At 42.6% G+C, this 27,132-nt stretch overlaps 1 protein-coding gene across 3 annotated transcripts in view; it reads left to right on the top strand.

Moving 5' to 3' along the window:
• MAP3K5 (mitogen-activated protein kinase kinase kinase 5) overlaps positions 1 to 27,132 on the top strand; it is a 220,647-nt gene that overhangs the window by 186,466 nt on the left and 7,049 nt on the right. For 2 of the 3 annotated variants that reach the window (XM_082634390.1, XM_082634391.1), the window contains 7 exons: positions 781 to 958; positions 1,677 to 1,697; positions 4,642 to 4,819; positions 4,910 to 5,078; positions 11,176 to 11,361; positions 15,000 to 15,105; positions 24,873 to 25,116. In XM_082634390.1, coding sequence (XP_082490516.1) covers positions 781 to 958; positions 1,677 to 1,697; positions 4,642 to 4,819; positions 4,910 to 5,078; positions 11,176 to 11,361; positions 15,000 to 15,105; positions 24,873 to 25,116 — 1,082 coding nt within the window. Of the gene's footprint in view, positions 1 to 780; positions 959 to 1,676; positions 1,698 to 4,641; positions 4,820 to 4,909; positions 5,079 to 11,175; positions 11,362 to 14,999; positions 15,106 to 19,261; positions 19,671 to 24,872; positions 25,117 to 27,132 lie in introns of those variants that run through there. The other variant, XM_082634392.1, reaches the window with a different exon arrangement.

The following is a 27,132-nucleotide window of genomic DNA, read 5'->3' on the forward strand; positions in this document are numbered from 1 at the left end:
TTCGTTGCGGTGTGCGGGCTTATTGTGGTGGCTTCTCTTGTTGCAGAGCATGGGCTCTAGCCACGCGGACTTCAGTAGTTGTGGTATGCGGGCTCAGTAGTTGTGGCTCACGGGTTCTAGAGTGCAGGCTCAGTAGTTGTGGCACATGGGCTTAGTTGCTCCGCGGCATGTGGTATCTCCCTGGACCAGGGCTCGATCCTGTGTCACCTGCATTGGCAGGTGGATTTTTAACCACTGTGCCCCCAGGGAAGTCCCAATTTTAAGTATTTTTAAATATCTCTTTTAATGTAGGCAATTTGAGACAGGGAAAACTTTCACAAACCATGGCACAGGAGAAACAACATATGCTTTAAGCCAAACAAATGAAGTTTCAAATACCAGATCTGCCTTTTCATAAGCATATAACCTCACACCCGTGAGCCTCATTTTTCTCATTGCTGTAACAGGGATAATATTTAATCCACTGGGTTGCTGGGAGTATTCAGTGAATCTCATAAATGGAAAAGCCAAGCACAAAACTTTGAGGACTGAATTATTATTTCATAGTGCTGCTGTCTACTCTCTTAAGCTAATTACTATGCCTGTGTCACTGATAAACTTACAAAAGTGCTCTGGAAACTTTCCATAACCTACAGAAAACAAGTCCTGTCTCACTTTGAGAAAAGCCATGAATTTGTAGTATATGATAAAGGAGCTTGTTGCATTAGGTGACCAGGTTATGGAACCCAGAGCCCATGGGATAAGATGGTCACTCAGAAGTCACGTTGTGCTGTGTCTTAGGTGGGAATGTTTAAAGTCCACCCGGAGATCCCAGAGTCCATGTCGGCAGAGGCCAAAGCGTTCATATTGAAATGTTTTGAACCAGACGCTGACAAGAGAGTCTGTGCTAACGACTTGCTTATGGATGAGTTCTTAACAGTTTCAAGCAAAAAGAAAAAGACACAACCTAAGCTTTCAGGTATGTCGTTGCCTTGAAGGGGGTATAGGTCAGAGTCACTAAATCCTAAACTTTTAAGGAGGAAGATTTTTCCAGAAGTAAGCTAATTTGCTTAAAGACATCACTGAAAACTGGTCAGGAAGCAGTGTTACCATCAGTTTCACAAATGTTAGGACCTCACCCATAATAATCTTCCATCACATGGTTGGTAGGGAACTAGAATATAAGCATCTGTATACTAGCATTGGTGATACAAAGATCAAGGTTAAAGGCGTGAAATGTAGCCTCTTCAAGCTGAAACTCCAAATCACCACAGATGGGCTATAGGGCTATTACAGAGCTGTTAAACTTCTAAGCCATCTAGATAATATGTTCTTTTAATTTTAGGTAGTAGAAAATACTCATTGCCTCTTAGAGGAGACTATCTTTCTGAATAACTAAACCCCCCTCAAAAAAAAAAAAGGAGAAGATTGCCAGTTATAAGTAAAATAGCAGTGTAAAAATATAAATTGTCTTTTTGCAATAATTTCCATAACTCCTTTCAGAAAAGAAAAAAAAAGCAAATGATTCGTTTGTTGTTAGCATTTTTGGGGACTATGTGGGATGTCATGGGCAGACTGAATGTTTGGAAAGGACATCAATCCCATTTCAAGCATTCACTTCATCTTTTGTTGATTTCTTAGTTTAACAACAAACCCAACGCCTGCTTATGTTGCTGTGTTTGCTTTTTTTTCCACAGCTCTTTCAGCTGGATCGAATGGTGAGTTTATTTTTGTATTGTCCATTGAGCTGAAGCTTGGTGCATCATAGTTAAGCTCTAGACTGCCTGTCAGAGAGCCTCATCCTCTGCTTCTTGCTTACATGGAGGGGCTCCTCTGGGTACTAAGGATGTGTGGCTGCAAGCCTGGCTGGGTTCCTTCCTTCAGAAAACCCCTCACCTTTCTCCTTCATGAGAGAGGCTTCCATTGTTCCTCCCTAAATGGAAGACGGGGACTCTGTTTTTGAAATCTTCAATTTGAGAGGAGTCCATGCTTTCTTATTGAGGAGGCAGTCGGCCACCTAATGGATTTCTTGGGGAAAATTTCAATGCCAGACACCTTCCTCCATCGCCTTTGGCGTCCTATATTCTCTCTGGATTTAGTTGGTCAGGACAAGTTGTGATTTTTAATATTGGCCTTTGCAGATCATAACTAGGAAGGTAAATTTGCTCTAGGAAGATCAACTAATGCATTTCAAGGAACAGGAAAGAACTGACCATGGCTTTGGCTCTTCCTAAGTTGGATGAGCTGTTGATCACGTAGGCAGGGGGCTTAATTGTTCACTGTGAGTGTCGTGTGCATTCTTCCACAGGCCAGGGGCAGGCTTTTGCAGGTTCCTTAAGGTTCCTTAAGGTGCCTCGGCCCAGAGAAGAGGCCCAGTAATTGGGGTTTCTTGGCCACAGCCTTTCCAGATTCCTCCTTGAATTCTGAGAGTCAAGGAGAACTCTGTGAAAAGAACCCCCTCCCTTTCCTCCTTTCTCCACAAGCAGCCTAGACGCCGGAAGGCAGTCACTGCGTCTCACAAGGTGGACCCGGGGTGCTCCACAGCCCCCCGACCAGCCTGTTTTTGGTGTCATAAAATGGGCACTGACTTTGGACTTAAGCAGAAGTTGATTCACTTTGGACTTAGTTGGAAGTTGGTTCTGATCCCAACTGAGCCACTTTCTAAATATGTGACATGCAGCAATTTACTTGTTTCATCAGGTATTCTGTTGAGAACAGTACCTACTTGACAGATTTAGTTCTGAGAACAAAATAAAAACTATATACCAAAAGAGGCTGGAGCCATGCCCAGAAGCTCAATGCATGATAGCTTTATCCCTTCCATATGGGTCGGTTTTTGTTTTAGGAAACATTCTCATCACGCACATATTTAAATTATGTGAATTCAACTATACACACTTGGCAAGAGAGAGCTAGAGAGAGAGAATTTAAGCTGATAGTTTTGCCCACAAGCCCTCTCGGTGAGCATGTGCCTTAGAACAAGCATGAGATGGAAGGTGTCCACCTGCTCAACTCTGGGTCACCTTTCCCACATGCCCTCCCCGCTCTGCACTCAGGATGACTCAGGAGCATTTGGGACTCTGCTCTGGCTTTAGAGTCTAACTTAAGATATTTTAGAATCTTAAGGGACTTCCTAGCAGTCCAGTGGTTAAGACTCTGTGCTTCCACTGCACGGGGCACGGGTTCGATCCCTGATTGGGGAACTAAGATCCCACGTGCTGCACGACCAAAAAAAAAAAAAGATATTTTAGAATCTTAAGATTTTATAGAGTCAGAATTAAGAGGATGGGCTTTGGGGTCAGAGCTGGGTTCACGCATTAACTGGGTGACCTTGGAAATGACTTACCCTTAGTCACCTCATCTGTCCAGTGGATTCAATTAGACAACCTGCCCATGGGTCTTTGTAATTATTAAATACGATTACACGTGTGGGATGCTTAGCAACTGCCGTAAGGTGGTTATTATGACTATTATTGCTGGTCCCTCTTGCTCTGGCCTGCCCATGCCCCAGTGGCTCGTTTAGAATTGTAGACCACAGTCCAAAAGTCCCCTCTCCTTTTTTTTTTTTTTTTGCGGTACGCGAGCCTCTCACTGTTGTGGCCTCTCCCGTTGCGGAGCACAGGCTCCGGACGCGCAGGCCCAGGGGCCATGGCTCACGGGCCCAGCCGCTCCGCGGCATGTGGGATCCTCCCAGACCAGGGCACGAACCCACGTCCCCTGCATCGGCAGGCAGACTGTCAACCTCTGCACCACCAGGGAAGCCCTCCCCTCTCCTTTTCCTAAATACCCTCCTGTTCCTCCTTTCTCAGAACTTCTTCCAGGCCTCCTGAATTCTCCGGATGTTTTTTTATCTCCCAGTGACCCATCCGTTTCTGTTCTGCCCTCTTGGCCTGAGACATTGATTTGCTTGATAAAGATGTTTCTGGCAAAAATTACTTATTTTAAAACCAGTATTTGATGAAATGTAGGTACCTCCTATTGTGCCAGTTCAGTCTCCATCAAAATAAAATAAAAGCTTACATTTGTTATAGGAATCATAATGTCTGAGAACTGGGAAAGACCTAAGAGATCATCTAGTCCATTAGTTTCCAAAATCTGTGTTTAGTAAAGAACCTTTTTTTTTAATATGAATCCTTAAGCAGAGCCCTGATATATGACTGAAAGAACATATTTGTTTCAGGAAAAACAGGGTTGGAACCTGTGTTCTAGAATCACAGAATCCTACTCACCCCATCCAAGGCAGCCCCAAGAAATAGGTGAACCTTAAACTTCTGAGGCACGCAGTTTACAAATTATGAATCTGGTCCTTTATTTTATAGATATGAAAACTAAGACTCATAAATGACCTTCCAAATAGGAGGACAATAAAAACGAAGGGCTCAGAACCCAGAACTGTTGGGCCTGGTGCTTCCTCCAGTTTCACACCCCTGAGATACTCCTTTCAGAGTCCAGGAGGCCCTTTCCTCGCCGACCCCCTGCATGGGTTACACTGAGCATTGGGGGGCACCGTGGTCCCACGACCAGCCTCTTACGAAGCATAATTTTGCTACTCACTGAAACGAGACACTTGACAAATAATCTTGCTGTCTTCCAATAGGTGTGTCCGTGTGTGCACGTTTTTAGAAGCATTAATCGTCTCCTTTCCCCTGTCGTGACACGCAGAGTATCTTAGGAGCATCTCCCTGCCAGTGCCTGTCCTGGTGGAGGACACGAGCAGTAGCAGTGAGTACGGCTCAGTTTCTCCAGACACGGAGTTAAAGGTGGATCCCTTCTCTTTCAAAACAAGAGCCAAGTCCTGCGGAGAAAAAGATGCCAAAGGAGTACGGATGCTCTTTCTGGGGTAAAGACCTGGCTTGCTTTGGGTGAGAGAAGTATGTTGTGTGTCATTTTGTGAAGAAAATTGTGACTTGTGCTGTCTGAATTATTACAGCATCCCTGACGAAAATTTTGAAGACCACAGTGCTCCACCTTCTCCTGAAGAAAAAGATTCCGGATTCTTTATGCTGAGGAAGGACAGTGAGAGACGGGCCACGCTTCACAGGATCCTGACGGAAGACCAAGACAAAGTTGTGAGAAACTTAATGGAATCTTTGGCTCAGGTAAAACCCCTCATGGAGACTTCATTTCCCCTATTTTAACAGTGTCGTAACCACTTGGAGCTGTCACACGTGATGTGAAGACATGAGGAAGCTGCTGCTCTCCTGATGATAAAACAAACCAGGGATAGGCAGATCCCTAACACAGAAACTGCGTTTTTGAACATAAGCTATTTTTAAGTCAGAAGCAAAATTTTCACGTTGATGAAGTTCCAGCTGGTCCCTACAAGACTTTTCACCCTTCATTCATTTGTTTATTCATTCAATCAATAAACATGCACTGAGCCATGTGAATTGCTAATTTTGATATTAGCATGAGGGTGCCTGCCATTGGCTCCTCTGAGCATTTGGGAAACATCACAAATTCAACAGAGACCCCTGTGCTTGGAGGGCTACAATTAGATGGAAGGTGATGGGCAATAATAAGTAAACTATCTAGCGTGCTAGGAGGCCATTCGTGCTATGAAAAAACAAAGCTGGTCAGTCAAACTCGTTTTCCCTGGTGTATTTGTTTGCTAAGTTGCCGTAACAAAATACCTTAGACCCAGTAGCTTAAACAACAGAAATTTCTCTCTCACGATTCTGGAAACTGGAAGTTTAAAAGCAAGGTGTTGGCAGGTTTGGTTTCTCCTGAGGCCTCTCTCCTCGGCTTGCCGATGGCCACTTTCTTGCTGTGTCCTCACCTGCCCTCTTTTCTCTGTGTGCCCCTGGTGTCTCTTCCTCTTCTTATAAGAACACTAATCCTATTGGATTTGGGCCTCACCCTTATGATCTCACTTAACCTTAATCACCTCCTAAAGACCCTGTCTCCAAATACGGTCACATTGGGGGTTAAGGCTTAAAAATGGGTATTGGGGGGTGGGGGGAATGGCACTGTTTCATCCATAATACCTGGGAAAATGTATTCCCTGGGATTCTGTTTACAGAAATGAGGAAGAATCCCCTCCGAACTCTGCCCCAGTGGAAATAGGGTTTCCCCCACTTCCAAGCTGTAGGTGATGCCTCCTGTGCCTGGAGCAGAAGCTCAGGCCCCCTGTGGGTGTAAACCTCCCAGTCATGCTTGGCCCAGACATGACACTTGCATCCTCTTTCAGTTCTGTTGGCGTCAGGGACTTGTGTACCTGCTTTAGCACCTGTGGCCACCACCTGTCCCTCTGTGATCACTGTGGATGACACATAACTTCTTCCCTCCCTTCTGTCCTAGGAAAATAGCTGCAAAAAAGGATGGAGCTGGAGGGATGGGGTCAAGTTTTAGTGTCAGTCTAGCAGTTTACCTGTTCTCAGCTTTTATTGGGATGTAAATGGAGCCAGGCTCTCTCTTTCTCAGCTCTTGCTCTATAGCCCCTGCTTGTCTTTGTCTCGAGAACCCCACTAAGTTTCTCTGCTGATTCCGTCGCCTTAGGAATTCTGAATGTTCACATCTTTAGATCCCATAGGAGGAGCTGAAAGGCCATGTGTGTGTCAGCAAGGTCTCTGGGTACGGGGAGAACTGAAATTTCCAGGTTCTGGGAAAACTCTGACTTGGGTCCTTAAGGGAAGCTGCCTCCAGTGAGCAGGGACTCTGAGGCCCAGAAAGCAGGTGCTCTGGGGTGCGGGGCAGCCAGGCCTCTGAGTTGGAGGTAGAGTGAGTGCTGAGGATGCCATGCAAGAATCTGGAGACGTGGAGGAGACAGAAGCAGTGTGGAACCTTTAGCTGTCACTGTTTCCTTTCTGTCTGTTCACTGTGGTCATTCAAGGACTGAGAATCGGATGGCGTAAGATAAGAAGGGGAATCAAGTTTAGATGGAAGGAACAACTGGGCAGTCATTGGGGGTCATTCATTCAACAAATACTTATTGAGCATCTACTAGATGCCAGGCACTGTTCTATGTGCTGGGGACACTATAGTGAGCAAAATAGAAAAAAAATCTGCATCCCATTGAAGCTGACATTCTAGTAGAGGAAGAAAAGGAATAAAAACACAGTAAACATGTAGTTGAATATATAGTAACAAATATAGTTAAATATATAGTTATATGTTGCTACATACTGTGTGTTACATATATGTTTCTCTATATGGTAGATATATAGTAATACTGGCAAACACTTTCTATGGGCCAGATATGGTTCTTAGTATTTCCTGTGTCTCTACTCACTTAATCCTCTTGACAGTAGTCCTACAGCACTAGTTTTATTAGTATCCTCATTTTGCAGATGAGGACACAGAGGCACAGAGGTGTTGAGTAACTGACAGAGGCCACGCAGACTTAAGTGATGGAGTCGGGATTTGAACACAGGCAGCCTGGCTCCAGGGTCTGTGCTGTCAAGTACCACACTGCTCTCCCCACTGCTACACCAGAGGGTGACAAGTGCTGGGAGAAACATAAACCAGGGGAGGGGACAGGGCTTGGGTTGGGGGAGGGAATCACCAGCAGCCACTGTGGAATGAAGGCTTCTGTTTTAGGTCAGAAACACAGAACGCAGGGATTGCTTAAATCTCGTAATCATCCCCAATGAGTGTGCTTTTCTAATACAGAAAGTATCTGCTTGTTTGGGGGTTTTCTTTGTCTCCCTGCTGGACTGTAGGTCCATCAGGGCAGGGACTGCCTTGGTTAGTATTGTTGTCCCAGCCCTCAGCAAAGAACCTGGCAGGTTCCATGACCATGCTGAAATTCTTAAATTTGGAGTTGATTAATCCTATTCAAGTGTTTGTGACTTCCTAGTTTTTTAAGCTTGAATGTTCTCTATAAAAGGAGAAAGGGGGGCTTCCCTGGTGGCGCAGTGGTTGAGAGTCCGCCTGCCGATGCAGGGGACACGGGTTCGTGCCCCGGTCCGGGAGGATCCCACATGCCGTGGAGCGGCTAGGCCCGTGAGCCATGGCTGCTGAGCCTGCGCGTCTGGAGCCTGTGCTCTGCAATGGGAGAGGCCACAACAGTAAGAGGCCCATGTACCGCAAAAAAAAAAAAAAAAAAGGAGAAAGAAAAGAAAAACTTAAAAGCGACTGTCAGAGGGCATGCCTCAGTGCACCAACATGAAGTGACCAGTGGGGACCAGAAGTGATTCTGGGGTCAGAATCACTTAGTAAATCCAGATCAAGGGATAGACAGGGTGCTTCTGGCTGTACTGCTGGGGACTCTATGAACCCTTTCCTGTGGCATCCCATGGTGATCTTGTGATAGAGCAGGTCCTGCCCCAAGGTTACTGCTGGTTCATCCAGCTGATTGGGGCAATAGAAGGTAATGATTAGGAGCTTCGGTTCAGCCTCAACTTGACTTTGAGGCCTGGTTCCACCACATAAAGGCTATGTGACTTGAGCAAGTTACTGAACCTCTCTGAGGCTGAATTTCCTAATCCATAAAATAGAAGAAACAATGGTATTAACCTCATAGGGTTGCTATAAGGAGTAACTAAGATCATGAATCACTGAGATAATAATAGAACGTATTCCACAAATGTTAACTATTATTGTTATTATTATCATTATCAAGCAGGCTAATAACAGTTATCTAGTATCTTTAATTTTCTTCTACTACGAGATGGAAATAAGTCTTTTCATTGTATTAAATATTTCTATTAATAGATACATCTTTACATTTAAACCTACCCTTTAGAACAAGACTAAAAGGTAGATGTTGGTCAGGTCCTCAAAGCGGCCCATGAAAGCCCTTTCAATCTGTAACATCCTTCTGAAGTCCACTCACCATTTTTAAGGAAGTTTAAGGAATAAAGAAGAGAGAGCCCCTTTGCAGGAGAATCTGTGATGGTCCTCTGAGTGCTCAGGAAAGGCGCACTGTCAGATGCTACTTTCTGATACTGAATCAGTCTCACCCGGTACCTAAGATGCTTGTTCATGAAGGCACGTTGATGAGTGCACACGGGGAGGCAGGAGTGAGAACAGAAATAACCATTAGGTACGTGATGAAATATCCCAGACAGAAGAACATTTCCCAAGGTAGACAGCATTCCTTTGTAGGGCAGTGGCATCAAAGACCAGAAGCAGCATGTTTTTCTGTTGTGAAAACAAAGCTAATGTCCAAAAAATGATTGCTATTTAAACTGCTGGCAAACACATAACTGATTTTTCACTAAGATAAGCTTCCAATTTCTGAATAACTCACATTTTTCTTCTTGAACATATTTTCATGTTACTGTGGTATTGCCTATGCATCTCTACTTTGGTTGTAATTTAGTTCGTGGTAAGAAAAGAAACAAAGTTTATAATTGTTCCCAGTCTGATTTTAAAATATTCCCTTAATGACAGTTTTCAAGCTTTTTAATATAAACTTTTCTCATCAAAACATAAACATGAGAGGGAGCTCCCAGATGAAAATATATTGAGAGAAAGAATTTGATGGGACATTTCTCTTTTATTTTAATAGACTCCTAGAAATTGTAATTTTCACAGCCCAGCTGAGGAATTTAACTTTAAAGATGCAATAACAAAATGTGCAATATGAGATAGAAATGAGCATAATAAAAATCCAGTTGTTTCTTAAAGTTTAATGAGGATAAATAACATCCTACTATGTTTCCTTTAAGGAAGTAATGTTCCTTGCTCAAAGTAAAAAAAAGTTCAGCTTGAGGGAGGGAATTTGTTTAAATATTGTATTTAATTTTTAATATGTGAAGTCATCCATTTGGTCCATTCTTATAACTAATGCCTTATCGGTGGGTAAGGAAAGGTTTCCTGGATGGAGTCTGAAGCGAGCCCCTTTTGACTGCAAGGAATTGACGCGCTTTAAGGGCAGTTGAAGGACTGGGAACATGTAGGCAGACACACGTAGCAATGAGGGAAGTGGCCTCTTCAGGTTAATTTCTACCACGGCGCCTAGCTGAGCCTCACACAGGCTGAAACTAGAGTGTGATTCCAAGGGCCTTCAAGTCCCAGGAGTCTGTACATCTCTCCTCTGGCTCGGTTGCTATTGGCCCGCTTGGTGTGCCATTGCTGTTTCCGTCCACTTCTCTCCCTACTGATGATCATTCTCAACTCAGTTGTTTCTGCTTCCTTCCTTCCTTATAACTGGATGTACTCTTGCCCCTATTTTATTATATTTTTTTTTTTTTTTTTTTTTTTGCGGTATGCGGGCCTCTCACTGCTGTGGCCTCCCCCGCTGCGGAGCACAGGCTCCGGACGCGCAGGCCCAGCGGCCACGGCTCACGGGCCCAGCCGCTCCGCGGCATATGGGATCCCCCCAGACCGGGGCACGAACCCGTATCCCCCGCATCGGCAGGCGGACTCTCAACCACTGCGCCACCAGGGAGGCCCTTTATTATATTTTTTTTAAGTTTTTTTTTTTGGGGGGGGGGTACGCGGGCCTCTCACTGTTGTGGCCTCTCCCATTGCGGAGCACAGGCTCTGGACGCGCAGGCTCAGCGGCCATGGCTCACGGGCCCAGCCGCTCCGCGGCATGTGGGATCTTCCCGGACCGCGGCACGAACCCGCGTCCCCTGCATCGGCAGGCGGACTCTCAACCACTGCGCCACCAGGGAAGCCCTAAAGTTTTTTTGATGTGGACCATTTTTAAAGTCTTTATTGAATTTGTTACAATATTGCTTCTATTTTATGTTTTGGTTTTTTGGCCATGAGGCATGTGGGATCTTAGCTCCCCGACCAGGGATTGAACCTGCACCCCCTGCATTGGAAGGCGAAGTCCTAACCACTGGACTGCCAGGGAAGTCCCATTGCCCCTATTTTATGACTTATCTCTCACTGGACCGCCAGGGAGGTCCCATTGTCCCTATTTTATGACTTATCTCTCTGGGCAGACTTTGAGCCTGAGATCCTATGGCTGAATCTCTCTTTAGCTCCCAGTTAAAATTTCTGAGAGTGGAATCTTATGGCCCCAGCCTGTCCCTGTTTGGGCAGAGCTTTGTCTATCTGACTATAACATGACTGTTAGACAATGTATGGGGCAGGTGCCTTTCCTCCCAAAGTCTGATTATTTCTCTTTTTTTGCCGGGGAAGGAGCCATATAGTTCAAATATGGTCTTTCCCCTTAGCAGGGGGGCATTTCTAAGCCCAGTTCTTCTTGGCAGTGGCTGTGGGATGGCAGACCTATGGCTGATACATCCAGCACAGATACATCTGATCGACAGACAGATTATTGGTTATTATTCACAGGGGGCCGAAGAACCTAAACTAAAGTGGGAGCACATCACAACCCTCGTCGCAAGCCTCGGAGAATTTGTGAGGTCCACTGACCGGAAGATCATAGCCACCACCCTGTCCAAGCTGAAGCTGGAGCTGGACTTTGACAGCCATGGCATTAGTCAAGTTCAGGTGGTGCTCTTCAGTTTTCAAGATGCTGTAAGTATATTTTGTCCATGTTTTCCCGCAGACTCCAGCCAAAATTAGTCAGAAAAATAGGATAAAAACATAAGTTGTTATCTTTTCTTTCTTCAATAATTTTGTTCAATTCTGTTCTCTTTGGATCATAAATAAGTATGAGATGGTTGCCTGTCCATGTGCCTCAAAGCACCAGATTTGTTGTTTGGTGTGTAATCTTGTATCTCCCCAGATTAGATACACATAAAATTGAACACCATGGAAAATAACAAAACTCACAAACATCTCCCATGGCTGCACTTTGTTCTTATGAAATCATGTAGTCAGTCACTTTTATTTTGATGATTTTAGCAACAGAGCACACTTTAGTCCTGCACTTTCTAATTCTATATGAGACATGCCATCTAGTGGTCATTGAGAAAAATGTAACCGTACAGACAGGAATGATCGGTAATTTTTTTCCGCCCTGCTGTGGTTTCCATGCAGAACATTTTAAACATACTTGTTTAATAAATATTCACTATTTCCTAGCCAGCAATATACTTCAGAGCACAAGACATCACTGGATGAAAATTAATTCACAGGATCTGGTGAGAGATTGCTGAGGATTCCTCTCTCTCATATTGAGTTGCTATGCAACACAAACTTGAAGCCAGTTTTCCAGAAGCCTGATTCAAACCATATGCGATATTCTTGAATGAGACTTATTTGTGGAACTGTGTACCAAAAAAAGCCTGAGGTCCTTCCCGGAAGGCCCTTACGAGGTGTGGGAGACTGAAATAAGAGAGTTCTTAAGTGGCGGGGTGGGGGGGGGCGGATGGTGGTGGGGTGAATTGGGAGATTGGGATTGACATGTATACACTAATATGTATAAAACAGATAACTAATAAGAACCTGCTGTATACAAAATAAATAAAATAAAATTTAAAAGAGAGAGAGAGAGAGAGAGAGAGTTCTTGACAGTGCCTGTCATGTGAATAGGGAAGCACTTTGCATAATTTTATTTAAATTCCCCAAACTGACTCACTCCTAATGTGTTTATTGTTCCTACATAGGCGATGTCTTGACAATTGCATTTGGTGCATCAAATGATCCCTGATTTAAAACCAAATTGTAATCCTTCAGTGGCCACTTGTGCTCTCAGGAACTCTGTGTTAGCCACTCAGTCTTGTGCTGTACTGTGGGCAGGGCAACGCTCCTGACTCGATTGGGGTCATGGAAAATGAGAGCAAAGCCTATCACTAATATTAAATGCTAAAGGCACACTCACTCTGTAGCTAGCGAGCCCCAGCCATCTGCAAACCAAATGAAATAATTTAGTGACTTTTTACTTGCCTACACACTTGGCTTCCAGCCTAGAGATTGGAAGGCAAACAGGCGAGTAGAATTCAGATTGAGAGTGGGTAAATTGTAATCCTGGGCTACAGGCCAGGTCTCTCTCTCTCTCTTTCTCTCTCTCTCTCTCTCTCTCTCTCTCTCTCTCTCTCTCTCACACACACACACACACACACACACACACACACACACCCCGTTCTTGCTCGCTCACTGTCCAGGATGGGAATGAACCCAAAGAATGGGCCGGATATAATATACTGTTTAATGAAGGGCTATGAGAAGCTGGTCATGGTGATAGAGGACCCCTCTTCCATTTACTATTTGTGACCCTCGAGAGAAATATTCTTAGTTACTAAATGTTATACCTGCATTTGTCAAATAAACAGGCAAGTCCTTTATGAAAGTACCAGGACAAAAATCAGTCTGAATGGACTTCCTAGGACAGGTGGGAACCTAGCAATGGTTCGCTTCCTTAGGAGCAACTACTCTGAGGAATTCCTCAGACAGACTGCCGTCTGAACTGGGGGATTTTGATGAAGATGGACCAAGGGCAGGAATAAGCAACTGGAGCTCCAGCTTTTGGTGTGAGATTACAGCTAGGTCCCCTTCTCCCCAGCTTCTTCTTAGATCTCGAGTCAGAGCCCTGTTGGGAAAATAGCCTCTTTTCTTAGATGCCCATGTCAACCAGACATTAGTGGAGTTAACTCAAATTTTAGATAAGCCTCTCTTAGCCTTATGATAAAAGTTATTTTTAAAAAGGTAATGTGGGGACTTCCCTGGTGGTCCAGCAGTTAACACTCCGTACTCTCAATGCAGGGGGCCCAGGTTTGATCCCTGGTCAGGGAACTGGATCCCACATGCATGCCACAACTAAGAACCCACATGCCGCAACTAAAGATCCCACATGTTGCAACTAAAGATCCCAGTGCAGCCAAATAAATAAATATATTTTTTAAATAAATAAAAATTAAAAGGTAACATGCATGGCTTATACATACAATGGAATATTATTCACCCTTATAAAGGAGGGAAGTTCTGACATACTACACTAAGTGAAATAAGCCAGACACAAAAATACTGTATGATTTCACTTATGTGAGATACCTAGAATAGTCAAATTCATAGACAGGAAGTGGAATGGTGGTTGTCAGGGGCTGGATGGAGAGGGCAAGGGGAAATTGTTGTTTAATGGCTGTACAGTTTCAGTTTTGCAAGGTGAAAAGAGTTCTGGAGATGGAAGGTGGTGATGCTTGCACAACAATGTGAATGTACTTAAGCCATTGAACTGTACATTTAACAATGGTTAAGATGGTAAATTTTATGTTATGTGTATTTTACCATAATTTTTAAAAAGAAAAAGAAAAGTAATGCATATATCTACTTCAGTGTCTACTTAAATATGTGAAATATTACTAGTCACTAAAAAAAGATAGCCTGACAACAAAGGTTTTTAATGTGAACAGCTTTTCTGGAATAGTTTGGCAGATTATTCCCCCGTTTAAAAAGATATAAGCAACACACCATTGTAAAGCAATTATACTCCAATAAAGATGTTAAAAAAAAAGATATAAGGAAGCGTGGGAAGGAAAACAAGGCATGCACTGTGGCACATCTGTAGGTAGCATGTATGTGCTCATATTCCCCCCTTACTGGTGTTTCCAAGTCACCAGAGTATGCTGCAGCACTTGATTGTGTTAAACAGCATTTATAACGTTTAAGAATAGCAATTACGGGCTTCCCTGGTGGCGCAGTGGTTGAGAGTCCGCCTGCCGATGCAGGGGACACGGGTTTGTGTCCCGGTCCGGGAAGATCCCACATGCCACAGAGCAGCTGGGCCCGTGAGCCATGGCCGCTGAGCCTGCGCATCTGGAGCCTGTGCTCCGCAACGGGACAGGCCACAACAGTGAGAGCCCCGCGTACCACAAAAAAAAAAAAAAAAAAAAAAAAAGAATAGCAATTACTTTTCTTTAAATCCCCTTGGACTCTTTTTTTCCTCCTTTACCGCTTCCACCATCCAATCTGCTGACATCGTGAAAGGCGGGAAGCTACAGGTTCTGAGTCCCAAAGAGGCAACATTCCCATTTAACCAGATTGCCTTTCATTTAAGTGGTGTATCTCACTTGCTTACATGAGGATCACCAAACTTCATTTTGAAGTGGCAATTTTGCATTTGTTTTCCGCTGACATAAAGAAATTATCCACCTTTCAAGGTAAAGAAACCTTTTAGTTATTTTTGTTGATGGAATGACGTCCAGATGTGTGCATCAGCTAGGTTATTTGCAACTAAATATTAAAGTAGACCAAACGTCACTCTCTTCCTCCAGGTCAATAAAGTTCTTCGGAATCATAATATCAAGCCACACTGGATGTTTGCCTTAGACAGTATCATCCGAAAGGCGGTGCAGACAGCCATTACCATTCTGGTTCCAGGTCAGAAATACTTAATTACTTGGCAAATATTTAGTGTTTGATATTTTCAATTATTGTTCATTATCATTTATGGTGTCTCCTCACTGTTTTTAAGACCAGGTTAACCTTTTTTTTTTAATCTTTCAACGCCACCAAATAATATTTATCTAGTGCATATAGTCTGAGCAATGGTACACCCAGCAAAACGTTTACTATGAGTGAGGAAGACTTGCTTCCTTGTCTTTAAAGAGCATAGTTGGATATGAAGACAAAGAGACAACTATACAGGTGACCCAACTACATATGCATTTCAATATACAGATATCTGTGCCCACAAAACATATTCCCATGTCATCCTTTACCAGTGGTTCCCACACCTGCCAGTGCCTTGATTGATGTAATGAACTGCGTGATGTAAGGAGCTCTTTAAATTACAGCTTTCAGAGCTCCATCCCGGACTGGGTGAGAATCTGCTGGGGATACAGCCCAGGAATCTGATTTTCATCCAGCTTCCATGTCATTTTGATTCACAGCCCGGTTTAGAAATCACTGGGCTAGACAGGTCCCAGCTGTGTTTGCAGTGAGATACAAAAGGGGTAGTGTTCATGAAACCAGGTTTTATGGAGTAAGGGAGAGATGTATTCATATTCTAAGACAATCTTCCAAAGTGTTTTGATAGTGTACCCATTAATAAAAAATTTAAGCAGTTCTCTTCCACCGTACGTGTGTGTGTGTTGTGTGGATGTGGATAGAGAAATAGATTGATTTAGATATACGAATTAGAAACATGTTCTATTGTACTAATTTTACATGTATTATAAAGTGTTCTAAAATAGAAATCTAAAAATATAAGTAGGGGGCTTCCCTGGTGGCGCAGTGGTTGAGAGTCCGCCTGCCGATGCAGGGGACATGGGTTCGTGCCCCGGTCCGGGAAGATCCCACATGCCGCAGAGCGGCTGGGCCCGTGAGCCATGGCCGCTGAGCCTGCGCATCCTGAGCCTGCGCATCCGGAGCCTGTGCTCCGCAACGGGAGAGGCCACAACAGTGAGAGGCCCGCGTACCGCAAAAAAATAAAAAATAAAGTATGAAACATTTTAAATTTTATGTTACTTATAAATGGTACCACAAACTTTTAAGTTATCATCAACCCTTCAGAGTTGTGGAATTCCCTCTCTTCTCTCAGAGTACCTTGTTTGGTTTGAGAATGAGGAATTAACTTATTTCTTTCTTATGAAAGGAAGGAATGGAAGAAGTTTTAACGTCCCTGAACTTGCTCATCCTCTAAAGAGCACACCTGCACCCCTCGTCCCTCCTGCCACCTACCTTTGCATTCTTGTACCTTTACCTCCTTCTTCGGGTCTTGGGTTACAGCATGCCTCTGCAGAGAGTCCTGACCGACCCCGAAGTCTACAGTAGGCTCCGCCATCCCTCTCTCTCCCTGGAAATGGTTTTACCCCATTGGTGACACTTGCACCAATCAGAAACTGCTTTTATTTTCTTGTCTAATAGCTGTTTCCCTCATCAGAGGGTCTGTTTTATTTTATTCTGTGCTAAGCACACTGTCCATCATGGTGCCTGGAAAATAATAGACTCCTGGTAAATATTGGTTGAAACAATAAGTAAATGAGTTTCACCTGGTTATAACAAATTAGTGTGAAAATTTTTGCAGAACTTCGAAAAAAATCCTAGAGAGACTTTGAAATGCATGACTAGCGGTTGGATGTGAACCTGAGGAATCTAAAGCTGTTGGAAACCTACTGTAATGCTCTAAGGAAGTCAGCACATACTTATGTTTAGATGGTTGATCACTGGAATAAGCTTGGATGTGGGAAATGTACCGAAGAGGGGTTATAAACCCAAAAGATACAAGAGGTGAGAGAGATTAGGTGTGTGTCAGTAAAAGCAATAGGTATAGGCCATGAGTTATATCCAGTAGTAACCTAAATTAAGAGTGCTCAAATGAGGAGAGGAGGGATTATACTTTGAAATAATTTAACTAGCATATAAATAATCTGTTAATCTAATTTTTGCTAAAAAAAATCCTTTTAAAATGGATTACCTAAATACAATGGATTGTATCCTGGAAGAGGAAAAAGAACATCAGTGAAAAACTGGCATAATTTGAAAGTAGTCAGTAGTTTAGTTAATACAATTGGTACTGCACTGATGTTAATTTCTTAGTTTTGACTGAGGTACCACAGTTACATAAGATGTACTGGGGGAACTGGGTGGAAGGTACACGGGAGTTCTCAGTATTATCTTTGCAGTGTTTCTGTAAATCTAAAATTCTTCCAAAATATAAAGTTTATAAAGCACACTGATTATCACACTGTAGGTGAAACACTATTAAGTTTAGAGAGAGTGACAGGGACAGTGCAGCGAGGCATGTCTCCTCGCATGGGTGTCCCCGTGGTGGGCACTGCTTCAACCCAGCCATGTGCAGAGCAAGGCACGTTCTTTATGCAAAGGGTTTGCTAAGGAAAGTTATTTGTCCTTCCACTGTGAATTGGCTTCTTTGAGGCCACTAGAGGTCTCTGATGACAACTGAAATGACTGTTTGGAAGCATTTTAAAAAGTGGACCAAAAAAAAAAAGGGATTCCCTGGCAGTCCAGTGGTTAGGACTCCACACTTCCACTGCAGGGGGCACGGGTTCAATCCCTGGTCGGGGAACAAAGATCCTGCAAGCCATGTGGTGCAGCCAAAAAAATAGTAATAATTTTTAAAATAAAATAAAAAGTGGAAATTTTAGAGAATTACATTAAGAAAGTATTTTTTCATATTCCTCTTGGGATAGGGGAAGACAATGTTCAGTGTACACCAACATATAAATGATGAAATATATGAACAAGAGGAATTGATTTCAAGCATTTGACAATTCCATCAAATTTCCAAATGTCCCTAAAGATTTTGTTATACAACTAAGATTCAGAGAAACACTAAAAATGTCTCTCTTTATAGTCCCCTGATAAAAATTCCTTTTAGATGACAAAATACTACAATTTACCTACCAAATTTTAAAAAACATGCCAAAGAAACCAACAGATTCAAAAGTATACCATCATAAATACATACATTTCCTAGATGTGTTTGCTGAGAGAACCCAGATCTTGGTTTCTAAACACCATTCTCTAATAAAAGGAATCAGAGCTCCTTGGAGAAATGATTGATTTCCAGGCCTAGGGCAGGGGAAATACAAGATGAACTTGGAACATACTGTGATGGCAGAAAGTAATGAAGTGCCCCCAAGGGATGGAAGCTTATTCAAAGGACACTGGAGACAGCTTGAAGGAGTTGCCCAAAGTCTAAGCCAGAACAAATTAAGCAAAAATTAAAATAAAAGAGTAATAGTATTGGATTATAGCCCATAGAATAACTAAATATCCATGAGTCCATACTGATATAAGTAATTAAATAAATAACTATATGGAAGAGAAGGGCCAACTCTTTTTTTTTTTTTTTTTTTTGCGGTACACGGGCCTCTCACTGTTGTGGCCTCTCCCATTGCAGAGCACAGGCCCCGGACGCGCAGGCTCAGCGGCCATGGCTCACGGGCCCAGCCACTCCGTGGCATGTGGGATCTTCCCGGACCGGGGCATGAACCCGTGTCCCCTGCATCGACAGGTGGACTCTCAACCACTGCACCACCAGGGAAGCCCACCAGCTCTTTTTTTTTAGTAGAATTCCAATTAATAAATGTAGAAGGAATGAGGGAAATAGAAAATCACCATTAGGCAAACATTACAGTAATAATTATTGCAAGCAAGAACAATCAATGGCTGCTAAGATCAGTAGACAAAAGTGTGCTGAGAAACAGGATATTTGAATGGTCTTGGGGAATCTCCCCACAAGATATCTACTAATTACAAAGAGAAAACAGTGACACCCCCTTTATCAAAAGATCAAGGTAAGCATCACTCGTAATAAGACACATCAGCATTATGTACCTCTTAATATGATGCACTGAGAAGGGCACAACATCACCTTTGTGGTATTCTTGTCAAAAATGCAGAGCCACAACTTCATCATGTCAAGACATAAGTGAACTAAAAATGAGACACAGTACAAAAAAAACTGACCAGTACTCCTCAAAAATAAGGAGATCATGGGGGATAAAGAAATACTAGGGTTAGGACTTCCCTGGTGGCGCAGTGATTAAGAATCCGCCTGCCAATGCAGGGGACAGGAGTTCGAGCCCTGGTCCGGGAAGATCCCACATGCCGCGGAGCAACTAAGCCTGTGCACCACGACTACTGAGCCTGGGCTCTGGAGCCCCCGTGCCACAACTACTGAGCCCACATACCACAAGTACTGAAGCCTGTGCACCTAGAGCCCGTGCTCTGCAGCAGGAGAAGCCACTGCACTGAGAAGCTTGTGCACCACAATGAAGAGTAACCCTGCTCGCTGCAACTAGAGAAAGCCTGCACGCAGCAACGAAGACCCAACATGGCCAAAAATAAATAAATAAATTTATTAAAAAGAATAAAAGAAAGAAAAAAATGCTAGGGTACTGTCACAGATTGGCAGAGACTAAGAAACATGACAACTAATGCAGTGTGGGATCCCCGATCAGAAAAAGAACACTCTGGGGAAAACCAGTGCAATTCAAATAAGGTCTATAGATTAGTTAATACTATTGTATCCATGTTAACTTCCTGGTTTTGTTAATAGTGCCTAAGTTGTGTAAGATGTTAAGTTTAGGGCAAGCTGCTAAAGGATATGCAGGCACTCTCTGTACTGTGTTTGCAACTTTTCTGTTATCCTAAAACTATTTCACAATGAAAAGTAAAAAAAAAGTGTTCAATCTTCTTTCTTCTGAAAAAGAGCACACAGAACAGAGAGTACAGTGCAAGCCCCTTAAGAGTTTTTTTTCTCAGGCTATTTTCCCACTTGTCATCAAGGATCAGCCTGTGGATTACTGGCAACATTAAGTATCTGTTGTTACTTCTCAAGTACAGTCTGGCTGTGGGTGACCAGATGGAGAAATGCTGAGCGTGAGATCGTGTTGGCAGTGCTAAGGTAGAGAGAATCAACAATGTAGGCACACTTCTCATAGAAACTCTAATTGTTTAGACTGCTAGAGCACTTGGTATTACTACCAGTTATGAAGCTGAATCGGTCATGTGCCCCATGTCGACATGAATGTAAAATGACCAGCATTGTAAACTATATGCAGTGCTTGATGCAAGGATCATACGTCGTTCTGGCAGGTATTGTGATCCTAATTGGCATCAGAAATACCTTGTGTTAAAGAAGCTTGGTCTAGTTATTTTCCTCTGGGGAATTAACCAGTTGGGGTGGAGTGGGAGGGTAGGGAGATGGGAATCATATCGTTGTTTAATCCTGTCTTGCTGTTTTGGAAACATGCACCTGCTCTAATTTCCCACACACGGGCTTAAATGCCATCCACTCATTCCAGGGTCCCCTGGGTCCCTGCCTTTCTCCTGACCCTTGGCTGACACATGTTATCTTTGTACATACGCTCTTATGACTCTTCTGTATATTTGCCCTAGGTCTCCTTTCAGTTGTTATCTCTTTGAGGACAAAGACCAGATGCTCCGTCTCATTTGCATGTTTTACAATGTCTATTCGATGATGTGTCCTCGGGGAGCCACCATTGAAAGACCAAAATAACAAAGTATTGCATTCACTTACAATTTTTTTAAAATAAATTTATTTATTTGGCTGCATTGGGTCTTCGTTGCTGCACGTGTGCTTTCTCTAGTTGTGGCGAGCAGGGACTACTCTTCGTTGCGGTGTGTGGCCTTCTCATTGTGGTGGCTTCTGCAGAGCACAGGCTCTAGGCACACAGGCTTCAGTACTTGTGGCCCACGGGCTCAGTAGTTGTGGCTTGCAGGCTCTAGAGCCCAGGCTCAGTAGTTGTGGCACACAGGCTTAGTTGCCTGTGGCACGTGGGGTCTTCCCAGACCAGGAATTGAACCTGTGTCCCTTGCATTGGCAGGCGGATTCTTAACCACTGCACCACCAAGAAAGTCCCTACAATTTTCTACTTTTTTCTAATAACTGAGAAAAATTTTTAGTCACTTGCACATAAGTAAAATGATAATATATGATAATTTAAAGTGTACAGAGTTAGGGGAATGTAAGGGAACATTTAAATGTAATAATAAATATCAGAAATTTTCCTTCCCCCAAAGTGAGATTATATTCAGCAGGATAATGAACCTTTTAAATTGTTTTTAAAATTTCAGTTTAGAGACCATGAGAAAAAATTTAGAAAATTTAAAAGGCCTACTGTTGCTCTAATTTAATATAGAATTGAACTCTCTTAAATTATTTTTAAAGTAAGATTTTTTTCACTGTTTTGTTCCCTTATAAATACAAATAATACTAGTAGGATAACTTCCATTCTGCCAACATTTTTTGAGAGACTAATATGTCTTAGCCCCTATACCAGGTGCCAGGCTTACAAAACTTAAACACCTGATTTTGAGTCACACCTACTATAGATGATCTAGGAAATAGAATTTTGGAAGGAGAAAGAAGATAATTTTTTAAAAAAGCAGTGTAGAGGTGGAGTTTGGTTAACCTTAAGAGATAAAGGGTGAGGATGTGGAGAAATTAGAACCTTTGTGCACTATTGGTGAGGCTGTAAAATGGTGCAGCCACTATGGAAAACAGTATAGTGGCTCCTCAAGAAATTAAAACTAGAACTACCATATGTTCCAGCAATTCCTCTTCTGGGTATATATTCAGAAGAATTGAAAGCAGGATCTCAAAGAGACATTTGCACACCCAAGTCCATAGCAGCATTATTCACAATAGCCAAGAGGTAGAAGCAACACAAGTGTCCAATGATAGATGAATGGATAAACAAATGTGGTATATCCATACAATGGAATATTACTCAGCCTTGAAAAGGAAGGAAATTCTGACACATGTTACAACATGAATAAACCTTAAAGACATATGCTAAGTGAAATAAGCCAGTCACAAAAAGACAAATACTGCATGATTCCACTTTCATGAGGTATCAACAGCAGTCAAATTCATAGACACAGAAAGTAGAAAGGTGGTTGCTGAGGACAGGAGGGAGGGGAGAATGCAGAACTGTTGAATGAGTATAGAGTTTCAGTTTTGCAAGATAACGAAGTTCTGGAGATTAGTTGAAAAATAATGTGAACATACTTAACACTACTAAACTGTACCCTTAGAAATGGTTAAAATGGTACATTTTATGTCATGCATTGTTTCACCATGATAAAAAAAAAATTGAAAATAAACAAAGATTGGTAAAGGAAGTCAGGGCTACATAAACCTGGCCCTGAAAAGGGCACTCTGGTTTTGTTATGAGCAAAAGATGAGTCCTTGTTTAGATTGTTGAATTTGAAGTGCTGCCTGCACAGGAATATTTAGAGGTATTGTATGTAACAGAATCAGGGCTAGATTGTCATCCACACATCACATGTACTTACTCTTCATAGATTTTAATGAGCTCATCCATGGAGAGTTAAGTAGAAACATAAAACTGAAGAATGGAATTCAGGTTCCAGCTTTTAAGGGGCAGGTCGTAGACAAAAAGGCTCTGACGAAGAGAAGCAGCAGCCAAAGATTTAAAGGAGAATACCATGCACAGGTCAGTAAGGCAAAGAAAGAAAAGTTACCTGGAGGATTTGGCGATGGGTAGGCCCTTTGGTTGCCATACGGCTATACTGGAGTAGTGGGAGGGGTCTTGCATCACTCCCACTTAAGAGCCCTCCCCCAGCACAGGGGCTCTTAACCTGTGGTTCACAGACCCTTGGAACAGGCTGCAGGGAGTCAGTGAGCCCTCCGGAAATCCAGGGAAAATGCTGTATGAATGTGCTTCTCTTCTGGGGAGAATCTCCATTGCCTTTCATCAGATTCTCGGTGGGTTCTGTGACCTAATGAAAGTTCCAGGTGCCCCACAATGAGACATCACCTCAGACCTGTTGGAATGGCTGTCATTAAAAAGAACACACATATATTAAAAAAAAAAATTTTTTTTTAAAAAGGGCTTCCCTGGTGGTGCAGTGGTTGAGAGTCCGCCTGCCGATGCAGGGGACACGGGTTCATGCCCCAGTCCGGGAAGATCCCACATGCCACGGAGCAACTAGGTCCGTGAGCCACAGCTACTGAGCCGGCGCATCTGGAGCTTGTGCTCCGCAACAAGAGAGGCCGTGACAGTGAGAGGTCCGTGGACCGCGATGAAGAGTGGCCCCTGCTCGCCGCAACTAGAGAAAGCCCACGCACAGAAACGAAGACCCAGCACAGCCAAAAATTTTTTAAAATTAAAAAATAAAAAATTTTAAAAAGAACACAAATAACAAATGTTGGTGAGGAGGTGGAGAAAAGGGAACCCTCCTACACTGTTGGTGGGAATGTAAATGGATGCAGCCACTGTGGAGAACAGTATGGAGGTTTCTCAAAAAACTAAAAACAGACCTACCATACGACCCAGGAATTCCACTCCTGGGGATATATCCAAAAGAAACAAAAGCAGTAATTTGAAAAGATACATGTATCCCAATGTTCATAGCAGCGTTATTTACAACTGCCAAGGTATCAACAGATGAATGGCTAAAGAAGATATGTGTGTGTGTGTGTGTGTGTGTGTGTGTGTGTGTGTGTAATACTACTCAGCCATACAAAAGAATGAAAATTTGCCCTTTGCAGCAACGTGGATGGACTTGGAGGGCATTATGCTAAGTGAAATAAGTCAGACAGAGAAAGACAAATACAAAATTTCCACAAATATGATTATCACTTTTATGTGGAATCTAAAAAAGATGACAAACTAGTGAATAAAACAAAAAGGAAGCAGACACTGATACAGAGAACAAACAAGTATTTACCAGTGGGGAGAGGGAAGGGGGGAGGGGAAATACGAGGGTAGAGGGAAAATAAGGGTTATTATGGATTATATAAAATCATGTGTGTGAAACTTCTGAAAGTTGTAAAGGACTATAGAATTTAAAGAATCTTTCATTCAAAAAAAAAAGTTCCATGTGTCATAGCATATGGAACCAAGACCCAGTATTTCTGCTATCCTGATTTCACCTAAATTATGAATGTAATTCCTTTTGGGGGGCCATTTTGAGAACCTAATCACAATTTATAATAGTTTTTCCCATGGGAAGGTATCATCCCAGTTCTGAAATGACCTGCAGATGAACTCGTGTCATACAGTGTTTTTAAGCTGGAGACTTGTAACTTTTACGCTTTAGATTTCAATGGTTAGTCAACAGGTTAGGGTAGGACACACACCAAAAATTAACCCAATAGTCAAAAGCAGATAGTCTTCTAGAGTGAATATAAGCATTGTGTTGCATTTTCAGTACACGCCCCCCCCTTACATTTTGAATGTTACAAGCAAAAAGCATTCTGTGTTCTTACTTTTGTTTATACAATCTCTCTATATCTCAATTTCCTCATTTCTAAGTGAGTTAATAGTTGCCAGATATTATATAATTGAAAATATGAATTTTAATTGTGTAAACAAATTTTTATATTCTTAACAGGTTTTTACATAATTGCTTTCTGATTTTAACATATTTCCCACGTACCTTATGCGCAGTGTCGAAGTTTCTCTTCTGTTTGAATTAGATCATTCTGAGTTTATACATCTTGTGAATTTTGCAAATTCACTGGAAAAACAAATCTGAAGTAATGCGCAGAAATCCATCATCACTTTTGGAAAAGTAGTTGGGAATAAATCTCTTACTGATAGCAGGGGAGATGACATTCATGTCTTAAATTAAGGCAATCATTCTTATTTCATTAACAGTGTTGTTGATCATATGCTTAACAGAACTGAGGCCACATTTTAGCCTTGCATCTGAGAGTGATACCGCCGATCAAGAAGACTTGGATGCAGAAGATGACCATGAAGAACAGCCTTCAAATCAAACTGTCCGAAGACATCATGTGGTCCTTGAAGATGCTGTGGCCACCTCAGGGGTGAGCACACTCAGTTCTACTCTATCCCACGACTCCCAGTGTGCTCACCGATCGCTGAATGTACAGCTTGGAAGGATGAAAATAGAAACAAATAGGTAAGTCCTATTCTGACATGGGTGGGTTTCTTTTTTCTTACTTTTATATAAGTGCATGTGTTTGGGGTCTACTTTAAAGATTGGTCTGCAGAGGGCTTCCCTGGTGGCGCAGTGGTTGAGAGTCTGCCTGCCGGTGCAGGGGACACGGGTTCGTGCCCCGGTCCGGGAAGATCCCACATGCCGCGGAGCGGCTGGGCCCATGAGCTATGGCTGCTGAGCCTGCGTGTCCGGAGCCTGTGCTCCGCAACGGGAGAGGCCACAACAGTGAGAGGCCCGCGTACCGAAAAAAAAAGAAAAAAAAAAAAAAGATTGGTCTGCAGAATATACAAAATATTATTCCGTTATCCCATTCATATAAACTTGATTTAATGCTTTATTCATTAAAACGAGAGATTTATTAGTCTCTTTAGTCAAATACGTTTTCTGCTTCTACCAGTTCAGTCCTTCAGCAGCTCTTCTTTGATCACTGCTTTATCTCCAAGTGCACTGAGATTTTCAGAGTAACTTAGTTGTAACCTCATAGACTCTCTGGGATGCAGACTCAGAGCAGCGTGTACCAACCAACAGATAGCTGAGAGACAGGCAGAGAGTTTGTGTTCTTGAGAGCCTGTGATTTGGAATATCAGGTTCTTTCAGGAGAGGAAGAGCTCTATTCTGGAGGAGATAAAATTAATGGTTCAAAAGCTTTTCATTTTAGAACCTTGAAAGGATGATCTGTTGACCACATTTGTGATTCTACTTTATTTTTAATATGCTGTGTCATATCTGGAGTTTAATTTTTCTTTGAGAATTTGATAACACAGAACCCACATGATCAGGTTATTAAGTGAACAGTAAATATTTCCTGTTCTTCACAGATGCTGGCACAGTTCAAGGCCTGAATCTTTATGATTTATAGCTTCCTGTGCTGGTTACAGTTGACATGTGGGCAACTGACTTTATGACTTTGGGTTTTGACAGGGAAAACTTTTTTTTTTTTGAGTGAATCAATAAATGTTGTTCAAATATTTAACAACCTTAGTTGAAAATCCGAGTTGTTCACCAGGGAGATAAAACCATTTTATTTTTAGTCATAAGTTCAGGTTTTTGATAAGTTTGAATACCAAGCTTGTATGAGTAGTACAAACCTCATCCTGTATTTAGAAACATGAATTTTAGTTGCATGATTAAGTAAATCCATACATATCTTCTATGATTTGCATACAGAAATCTTTCTGAATAAAGGGAAAGTGGCTTTCTGACTTCCTTATCCCAGTCTTGTTCTCTGAAACCCAGCTCTTTACTTCACATCTCTGTTACTTAGTGGAAAAGAATGGAAGCCTTTTCTAAGACTTCATCTAAATCTTCGTGTCCCTCTTTTCCTGCTCTTCTCAAGTAATAGTCCCATTAGGACGCTCGATCCATTATAGTAGCCGTCAACTTCAGTCACTTCTATTCAGTTTACTGTCTGTTGCTCAGTCCTGGAGTTGTTTTTTCATACCCTTCTCTGATCCTCGGAGGAGGAAAGTGCACTCATAACTGTTTGGGTCCAGCCACCCAACCCTGCCCTGCCCATGCCTTCCAGACAGTAGAGCTACTTTATTTACCAGCGAGCTGGTGCATTTGCTCCTCCGGCCCCTGAACCTTCTGTCTACGTATCCTGGCTTATGTCACTAGAACGTGTCTCTCCTGAGTGCAGTCTTTTCCTTCTCTCCTCAGTCCATTTGCATTACCCTGACTTACACCCCGTCCCCGCCATCTGTCCACCATGCTCGATCCATCTGTAGTCCCTGAGGGCTGCCTTTCTCCGCCTGCTTTCTTCAGGTCTTCACATCTCTTTTCTGAGGGTCTTAAGCTAGCTGAGGGCGTGCTTCCCACATCTGCCCACAAGACTGACCACATTTCTTTACTACATTAGTAAAGAATGTAGTAAAGAAATGTGTTGTTAGAAAGAAAAGAAAAGTGTTGTTAACACTTCTTACAAGGTCCCACTCATTTGCTTTTTCTCTGTGTATTTACACATGTATCTGTGAAATC

The sequence above is a fragment of the Mesoplodon mirus genome, assembly GCF_964341445.2.
Source record: "Mesoplodon mirus genome assembly, chromosome: 10".
NCBI classification, from domain to species: domain Eukaryota; kingdom Metazoa; phylum Chordata; class Mammalia; order Artiodactyla; family Ziphiidae; genus Mesoplodon; species Mesoplodon mirus.